General features: G+C 33.4%; 2 protein-coding genes across 2 annotated transcripts; both read left to right on the forward strand.

Annotated features, from left to right (window-relative positions):
• The first annotated feature begins 1,943 nt into the window (after positions 1-1,943).
• Positions 1,944-2,294, forward strand: LOC123214258 (RNA-binding protein 12-like). The gene has a single exon (XM_044634033.1). The coding sequence runs from the start codon at positions 1,944-1,946 to the stop codon at positions 2,292-2,294; it is 351 nt and encodes a 116-aa protein (XP_044489968.1).
• A 701-nt stretch (positions 2,295-2,995) lies between these two features.
• On the forward strand, positions 2,996-8,571 carry LOC123214896 (guanosine nucleotide diphosphate dissociation inhibitor At5g09550). The gene is made up of 13 exons (XM_044634911.1): positions 2,996-3,112; positions 3,652-3,714; positions 3,798-3,884; positions 4,972-5,079; positions 5,218-5,390; positions 5,882-5,993; positions 6,368-6,448; positions 6,528-6,590; positions 7,186-7,287; positions 7,475-7,599; positions 7,771-7,981; positions 8,088-8,162; positions 8,280-8,571. The coding sequence occupies exons 1-13, from the start codon at positions 3,026-3,028 to the stop codon at positions 8,331-8,333; spliced, it is 1,341 nt and encodes a 446-aa protein (XP_044490846.1). The 5' UTR covers positions 2,996-3,025; the 3' UTR covers positions 8,334-8,571.
• The last annotated feature ends 854 nt before the right edge of the window (positions 8,572-9,425 follow it).

Here is a 9,425-nt window from a genome sequence, read left to right on the forward strand (position 1 = left end):
TAAATATATATTATAATCAAAGCCAATGAATGCTTCAACATTACAAACATATATACTTAAACTTGAATTTTTTTTCAAATCTTCAAGAATTCATCACTTGAGTTTTGTCTTTGATTTTCATTTTGATACTCCTTCAAATGCATTGGATGAATTCTTGTAATCTAAACTCAAACTCAAGTAAAGTCATTACTCATTATGATTAGGGATATATTAGTTTTTCATCATCAAAATTAAAACATAATAACTCGTTGAGTCAATACATAGTCAATTAAAAGATTCATATACCATTTCATCCACTACGATATATATGTATGTGTGTGTGTGTATACATACACAAGTATGATGCACTTAACCATTCAAATCAATCAAAAGCATGTAAGACTTCTCATAATTCGACTTTACTTGCATCAAACAAGAATCATATGAAAAATTTACCCTACTTATCTTGTTTCCTAGCAAGAAGGAATTTGAAGCAAGGTCTTCTCCTCACGTTCACCAGATAGCATCTAACTCTCATCAGAAATCACCACCACAATCAATGAAAGTTTCTCCTCTCTCAATAGATCCGTCTCCCCTCAATTATGATAAGCAAATATCACAAACTTATGTCTTTAAATAAAATTATGTTTCCAATGCACAATCATGCATCCGCCTATTTCACCCAATGTGGCATCTCTCTCATTTTACGTGGCAAGTTGATCAACAGGATTGCACCTATCATATACAACCATTCATCAAAGCAGTTATCACAATCTTAACTTAGTTATTTTTTTAAGCACATACAAATATCATTCAAAGGAAATGAATAAATTTTCCTTTAAATGAACCTATGAGTGTTACGAGAATAGTTTAGAGATAGGAAACTATCATGGGACTATAGACTAGGCTACCTAAGGTGGGTGTCCCCTCCTTACAAACAATTACTTCAACTCTTCCAATCTACAAACGAAAGTTGTCTAGCTTTTTAGTCTAGCTTTTGAAGCATACTCCTAATGCTCATACTTTACTAGTTAGGTAGTTGTGCAAAAATGAGCACCTGCTCAGGGACTTCTTGATCAACTTCAATGTAAGTAACACTAAAAACTACTCCTTATGGAATCCTAACTTTGAATACCAGCTTTCAAAAAACTGAAGGAATTATTGTTGTTGGTTAGCCCACGCTTGACATTCATTTTTTCGCTTCTTTTTCTATATTGTCAAAAAATACCGAGGAGCAGAGAGAAAGATCTAGGCTAGACGTGGAAGCCGGCAAATTAAGGCTCGTGTAGGTGGCAAGGCAACAACGATAAATATAGTTAGTCTTCGACCCCAAGCTCCATTTTGGTTGTGAAAAATGGCAAATATGGTTAGCAACAACATATTATGAAATAAATAAAAATGATGTTAAGGTGGGGTAGTGGTGGTTTACACGGAAAGGCATGGTGGTGGGGGTTTGAAATGGAGGGTTTTAGTGGTGGTGGAGTTTAATCATGGGGAGTTAATTTTATAAATATTTGGGGGCAACATGTCATCAACTTTAAAAAAGACAAAGGGTATTTTCTAAAGTCTTATTAATTTTATAAAAAAATAGTTAATATATTTTATTAATAAATGATAACATATTGGAACTATGAAAAATCGTTCTTTCATTTAGGTGGTAAATAAACATTTGGCCTAAAAAATTCCTAACCGGTTTACTAGAAGTAGATTTCATAATTCTTTAATGTAGCTAGGATGAATGAGACGCTGAACTAACAAAGAATTCAAATGAGCATGGAAACTTTTCTCAACCATACATATATGTTGATGGCCAATTCACCCACCTGATTGAGACCCTGCTTCATCGTATCTTCTCACATCTTTGCTATAAAAAGCCAGCATTATTTCTTCTTTTTACCACTCAAACCTTAATTACCAATTAATCAATTATTATCCAAGTTTATCACACTCTAGCTCTTCTAACAATGGCCTCTAGCAAGTGTTTGATCGCAGCTTTCTTTGTTTCTTTGACAATATTTTCGTCAATGGATGTTGGGCTTGCAGCTCGCCATCTATTGCAATTGCCACCTTTGCCACCGTTGCCAATTTTGCCTCAACCATCAGCACTGCCGCCTTTGCCCTCGGTGACGACGCTGCCACAGCCTACGCTTCCAACATTGCCGACCACACAACCATCTTTGCCGAACCCTGCATTGCCCACCATTCCTAATTCTATTCCAAAGCTCACTCTTCCACCTCTTCCAAGCTTTCCTTCCATCCCAACAAATATTCCTTCTATTCCATTGCCTTTCCTTTCTCCACCTCCCTCAAATTAATCACAATACACTCCCTCTCATAGGTGTCATTTCACAGTTTCTTATCGTACAGGAAAGCCTTCCTTTTGTATCTGTTCATGGTGAATCTCCGAGGCTTTCAGTGTCATTTGTTTGTATTTACTAGTTCTTATGTGATATTAAGTTTGTAGAAGAATTAGTTCATTTCTTCTACCATGTATGTTTATTTGTACACGAATTGGAGTTTTGGATTGTGTTAAATATTTTGCTTGTATACTTTGAGTTGTTGCTAAATAAAGGTTTACCTTCATAATAAATAATTCAGAATATTAATTGTGGCTATTGCCAAGTTATGAAAATTGATACAAAATTCTTACCTAGCTAGGAGTTTGATTATTGTCTTTTATTATTTACCCTGCAGGGCAATAATATTAAGCGTGAAGTCCATCTTCTATGATTTACTAAATCATGATAAAAATTTGTATGCATTTTTAAGTAGATTATAAAATACTAATTAAAAAAATTTAATTAGTGTGTATATATATATATATATATATATATATATATGAGTTCCACTCTCTGAAACCACACGTCAAACACACATCCGCAGAACCAGGCTTGTAAAATCATGAGAAGAAAGAATTTTTCTCCATTTCCGTTAGTTTGTTACTTGTAGCTGAAGACTTGTTCCAACTCTCATGAACAAAATTAAAACCTATCTCATTTGAGTTGTTGTGTGAAAATCAAGCTGAGTTTTTTTTGTTTGGCTTACTATGGATGAAGAGTATGATGTTATAGTGCTTGGAACTGGCCTCAAGGAGTGCATTCTCAGTGGTCTTCTCTCTGTCAATGGCCTCAAAGTAATTCTTTCTTCTTCTTCTTTATAATTATTAGCTTTTGGGAGTTTCATAGTGAACATTTCCGAGTTTGATCTGTGATCTGAAAACGAAATAGTAAAAATAATGTTTATGCTTCTTTTTTATTTGGAATTTATACTGAATTCTAAGTTTAAAGACAAATTATTCTTCAACTTTGAAAAGCAGACACTATGATTTCTTTCTCTTTATTTTTTACGTCCAAAAACTAATGTTATATAATACAAATATTAAATTTCGAATTGCAGGTTTGGATTATTTGTGAAAAGTTGTTTTTGAACAGATTGCAGACAATCACATTTTGTTTTCAAAAGAAGAAAATCACACATTAATGCATAGTGTTTTCGTGTGTAATTTTCTTTCATCATTTACATTAGAAGTGTACACTCTGCAAGTTTCAGTGGAATCAAGCTGTTAGGAAGGATTCGATGAATTAATCTTTTTATTATTTGTTATTTGATGAATTAAGGGATTTAATGATATTCAATGTATATAATTAATCGGTTACTTTTCATGTCAAACAGGTGCTGCACATGGACAGAAGTGACTATTATGGAGGAGAATCGACTTCTCTCAATCTTAAACAGGTCCCTCTGCTCATATCTGAACCGCTTACTTTTGATCTTAGATCCCATTTTCGTAACCTTTTTATTTTTTTGCTGGTTTATAGTTGTGGAAGCGTTTCAAGGGAGGAGATGAGCAGCCTCCAGAAGCACTAGGTTCCAGCAAAGATTATAATGTTGACATGGTACCCAAGGTATGCACTATAAATTCACCAAATCATATGTGGCTATCTTTTTGTGTTACTCATATTGTGTAAAGGTTTTTGAACATCTACATGTGTTCTTGTTTAATTATGTCACAACTCTTTAAACAAATTTATCTGACACTGATGGAATAGCAAAACAGTTTCAGTTCACTGGTTCATGGCTATCTAATAATTTTCGTGCATATATATTTATTCTAGTTTATTGATAAAACAACTTTGTGAAAATTGGAATTTGAATTTCATCAGTAAATTTTACATTCCTATCATCCTTCCTTTTCTTCATCGAATTTATCTCATACCCAAATCATTTTAGTTTTGTGGCTTGTGCTCAAAAAGCTAACTTCAAAGTGACACCTCTAGTTTCTGTCATGTACAAACCCAACCTTCCTTAGTGACTATCCCCCTGAGAATGATCCCCCGTAGGATTGCCAATGCTAGGAATTATTTATAGAATAAGAGAATGTTGAACTTAAGACCAGGGATATCTCTCTAAGAATTGAAAGAACACCTCTTCCTCTTATGACTATTAGTAATCCAGCAGATATCAAGATTTGAGCTTTTTTGCTGATGCTCTTAGGACCTCTGCAGTCGGAAAAATAAACAGTTCACATGAAAGATAAAGAGGTATCATATAATCTGAAATAATAGAGTGCTTTTATATGTAACTCTAGTACTTAGAACAAAACAATATGTATCCATCCTTGTTGAACTGGAAAGATAAAGAAATTCACTTGATGCAGGTTCTATGGTGATTGTTTTAATTGTAGCTTCTTGCTGCATGTTGATGTATTTCCTTCATTTTGTCTAATTCAGTTAATATGTTTCTACATATTTGCGGTGCCGAGTTTCAGAATAAGATATGTTGAACCAGGTTTTCTGGTGTCAAGACTGAATGCTAACTTTTTTCTCTGTGTAAAGGATGTTACTATGACTGCTTGTTTCTTTTTTCTCAATAAAATAGCAATATTTACATAGTTTGTATTGCATAACATTATTCAAACTTTCCAACTATGTTTTACTATAGAATAAACTATCAGTTTGTTGTATGCTTAAAAGGATTAATTTGTTTTTGTAGTTTATGATGGCCAATGGCGCTTTGGTCCGTGTACTTATCCACACAGATGTTACCAAGTATCTTAACTTCAAAGCTGTTGATGGTAGTTTTGTATACAACAAGGGGAAGGTGAGTACATTTTAGCATTATGATGAGTGTTATATACTAGTTAATCTTTCAAAAGTATAAGTAGTCTCTCATTTCTGCATTTAATCAGAACATGTTTATATTGTTTATCATAACTTACAAGATTTATTCTATTTTCAGATCTATAAAGTTCCAGCAACTGATGTTGAAGCACTGAAATCACCATTGATGGGACTGTTCGAGAAGCGTCGTGCTCGAAAATTCTTCATTTATGTCCAAGAATATGAAGATGATGATCCAAAATCTCATGAAGGCCTGGACTTGAACAAAGTTACAGCAAGAGAGATTATCTCGTATATAGCCTTCTACCACTTACTCTGCATATTTCTATAACAATTGAGAATGTTACTTGAATACATATGCACTAGGATTTACAATGGTTATAAATTCTATGCATATATGTTCTACACTTTCTACTTTTCAAGTTGCCAACCTTCCTTGAGTACTAACAATGAAACACAAAAATAACAAGTATCAGAACTGGACTCACCATTTGATGAACATCATTTGGTGAATCTCACACAATAAGAAATAATAACTCATGTAAGGGTGAGATTTATCACCATTTTTCATCACCTTGGTTTGCTAATAAAGATTTGAATCAGTTGAGACAAACAATTTAAGTTCTGTTTTGAGGCATTACTGTTTGCATGAATGAAGCATCTCTGGCTATCATTTCATTTCCCCTTCCTCTTAACTTTGTAATAAAAAATTCTTAGTTTATTACTTTGTTGATTTATCATTGTTAATTATATATTACATACCTTGATGTCTGCTTTTGTAGAAAGTATGGGCTTGAAGATGATACAATTGACTTCATTGGTCATGCCTTGGCACTTCATCTTGACGACGGTTACTTGGATCAGCCAGCTCTGGATTTTGTGAAGAGAATTAAGGTGAATTATGTTTCTTTTTCTAGAATTAATAAGTTTGCATTTGCAATGAGTATGCCATTCAAAAGATTTCTTGCCACCTTCGTAAAGCTTCTAGAAATTGGATGCCAAGGATTTGATAACTCCACAGATTAGAATGATATTTTTGAGACTGCATTCTCGTTCAACTTCTAGATTTTGTCTGGATGTAGGTGATTGAGATCTTGCAAGCTTTTCAAATTCCTAGAATTACTCTAGTTTTTTATGCTAGTGGTTCCTTGATATACTGTGTGCCTCTTGCTTCAAGTGGCTACATAAAGATAAGATAGATCTTCAGAAATAAAAAATTTCCAGACGTAATCAACCAAACTTTTAACCAGTTTTTTTCTTTTGTGAAGCTTTATGCAGAGTCGCTAGCACGTTTCCAAGGAGGTTCTCCATATATTTACCCTCTATATGGACTGGGAGAGCTGCCACAGGTGATTTGCTAGTTAATATTTCATATATGTAGGAAATAAATGTAATTCACTTCAACATTTTCTCATACATTACTGGCAGGCATTTGCACGTTTAAGTGCCGTTTATGGTGGAACTTACATGCTCAACAAGCCGGACTGTAAGGTAACTCTTTCAGTATGGTTTCTTATCCAGAAAGTTTTTTACCATTTTATTGTTCGAGGTGCAAGATTATTATTGGGCTTAAGTTATGATTCTTCACTAGACATAAATTCTAGAAAATGGTCTAGAGCCCCATCTTCTGAAACCCTCCAAGGGTAGGCACTTATGACGCATAGAAGAGTATGCTTCCAAGATGTATGTATATCCTATGGTTCTCAAGTGAAAAACTTTAACCAGCCCTTATTCTTTTTTGTTTTATTTTTTATCTGTACTGATCTTTTGTTTCAAATAATGCGCTTGGAATTCTCCATTTTCGTGTTCCAACATTGTGGAGTCCCTAGTCGCCGATTGTTAGTCAGTAAATTATGCCGTTTATAGGTTGCCTACTAAGACTGCCCCTTTTAAGCATCAAACACTATTCCACAGCCATCCTCTCTCTTAAAGTCACATTTATGGTATCTGATCTCTGAGGTAGTCCAATTTCATCCCCATTACCTAGCAACAATTTTTCTGTAATTGTCATTCCCTAGTTCCTGCAATTTCTGAAGAGTGCAGCTAAAATTATGCAATCCTTTATATTTTATATTGTGGATGATAGGTAGAGTTTGATGGCGATGGAAAAGCAATTGGTGTAACATCAGAAGGAGAAACTGCTAAATGTAAAAAGGTTGTTTGTGATCCATCATATTTGCCTGATAAGGTAACCTCTAGTAATGTTTTTGACACTAATAAATTACGTTTTTTCAGCTCAATTGGCTGATATATTAAAAAAGCAGCTGCATGTGTTCATGATCTAAGCCAACTAGAATACTCTACCTTGAAAGAAAATATGCATCTTTTCAGCACTACTTTTATATGGTCATCCTCTGCCGTTTCTTTTACAACAGGTTGAAAAGGTTGGAAAGGTTGCTCGCGCAATATGTATAATGAACCATCCAATTCCAGACACAAATAATTCTCATTCATGCCAGGTTATTCTGCCCCAGAAGCAACTCGGTCGTAAATCAGACATGTATGTTGGGCTAAATTCCATTTCGAGTTTTTATTGATCATTTCCGACATATTAAAACACTCAAAAAAATGACAGTGCACATATAATACAAATGTTTATATTTTTAATTTAGGTTTCATATAGCCTTCTTAACAATGAGATTGAGTTTCCTACTGGATTTAATTTCTGCAGGTACCTTTTCTGTTGTTCATATGCTCACAATGTAGCTTCAAAAGGACAATACATTGCTTTTGTTACAACAGAAGCTGAAACTGATGATCCTGAAGCTGAACTGAAGCCTGGCATTGATCTACTTGGACCTGTAGAGGAGATATTCTTTGACACTTATGAAAGATTTGTGCCATCAAACAACCATGAAACTGATAACTGTTTCATATCTACAGTGAGAAGCCATTCATATTTACATATAGCATATTCTTAAAGAAAATCTCTATTGATTCTCTTATTTTGCCTTCATTTTGAGTGGTTCAAGTTTAACCTTGTTGCAGAGTTATGATGCAACAACACACTTTGAGACCACCGTAAAAGATGTGCTTCAGATGTACACCAAGATTACTGGAAAGGTAATAATATCTAGTGGGATATTAACTGCTTCACTTGTCGCAGGATGAAATTGTAATTTTACCCTAAATATCCTGTCAATATTAACTTATCCACTTATCATTGTTTTTATGGTTCAGGATCTTGATCTGTCTGTGGACCTGAGTGCTGCAAGTGCTACTGATGATAAATGAAATTATTAAGCTTCTTCACTTGCCAGAGTATCAGCAGAAGGGAAGATTGCTTCTTTTTGCAATTAATGTGATAAACAAGCTCATCGTTTTTTTCATATGGTTCTTTCAAACAGATTTGTTTTAATGGTTGGTTTTGTTTTTATGCTAATTCTTAGTTGAAAACCACATTTCAACACCTGACTTATTTATTGGTCAAAATTTTTTTCTCTTCAATAAATAAATTGGAAAGACAATTCATGAAAGGGGAGTTCATAACGACAGTTATAAGAGGAGAAGAGTACTTTATATGCAAGGAAATCCTAGGGGTGGATTGGATTGGAGGGCTCAAACTCGGTTCAATTTGAAAAAATTGAAATCAAACACAGGTTTGAATTCGACAAACTCTCTTTAAACCAATTTGAGTTTATTTTAGAGAGAAAAATCTAACTCAAGTTTAATTATAAAACTAAATCAAACTAGATATGAACTTGATTTGGTAATATAATTAAATCAAATTTATTAAAATGGTATCATTTTAAAATATATTAATTAAAATGATATTATTTTAATTTATTTAAATTAAATTTTTCTAAGATCCTAAGTTTGATAAATCAAATATTTCTCAAGTTTTAATTTTAAATTCAACAATATAAAACATTTAAAAGTTTGAGCTCCATTAAATTAAACTTATTTTAAGTTTGTTTAAGTCAGATTGATAAATAAATTTAAATCAAGTTAGTTCAGTTTAAATCAAACCGAAAGAGTCTCCTGACTAACCTTCAGTAGCACAAACATTTACTACAAACAAATTCCCGTTTTTTCGATTTGTTTGTGCTTTGCAGTCCTTCTGGTGGCAGGAATAGGTTAAACAAGAAAAGGTAGGTGGGCCAAAATTTAGGCCCAAATAAAAACCGTAATGAATCACAAGCCTTTAGCCGAAATTAGGGTTAACAAATTCATAAAAATGGGTGCAAATAAAGCACTCTAAGGGAAGAAAAAGGAGATTAACAGGATTTCAAAAATTATTTATTGGCAAGGGGGTTGAAAAGGTTTAGGTATTAATCAATCAAAAATACATCAAGCGGTAAACAAAAATATTAAACAAATATGATA

The sequence above is a fragment of the Mangifera indica genome, chromosome 4 (genome assembly GCF_011075055.1).
Source record: "Mangifera indica cultivar Alphonso chromosome 4, CATAS_Mindica_2.1, whole genome shotgun sequence".
Taxonomy (NCBI): Eukaryota; Viridiplantae; Streptophyta; class Magnoliopsida; order Sapindales; family Anacardiaceae; genus Mangifera; species Mangifera indica.

Bases quoted from the DNA above. Each gene is read 5' to 3' on its own strand.
- LOC123214258 (XM_044634033.1), top strand. From the start codon at position 1,944: ATGGCCTCTAGCAAGTGTTTGATCGCAGCTTTCTTTGTTTCTTTGACA.
- LOC123214896 (XM_044634911.1), top strand. From the start codon at position 3,026: ATGGATGAAGAGTATGATGTTATAGTGCTTGGAACTGGCCTCAAGGAG. The intron at 5,391-5,881 runs GTATATAGCCTT...CTGCTTTTGTAG, and splicing joins ACAGCAAGAGAGATTATCTC to AAAGTATGGGCTTGAAGATG. The intron at 7,288-7,474 runs GTAACCTCTAGT...CTTTTACAACAG, and splicing joins CATCATATTTGCCTGATAAG to GTTGAAAAGGTTGGAAAGGT.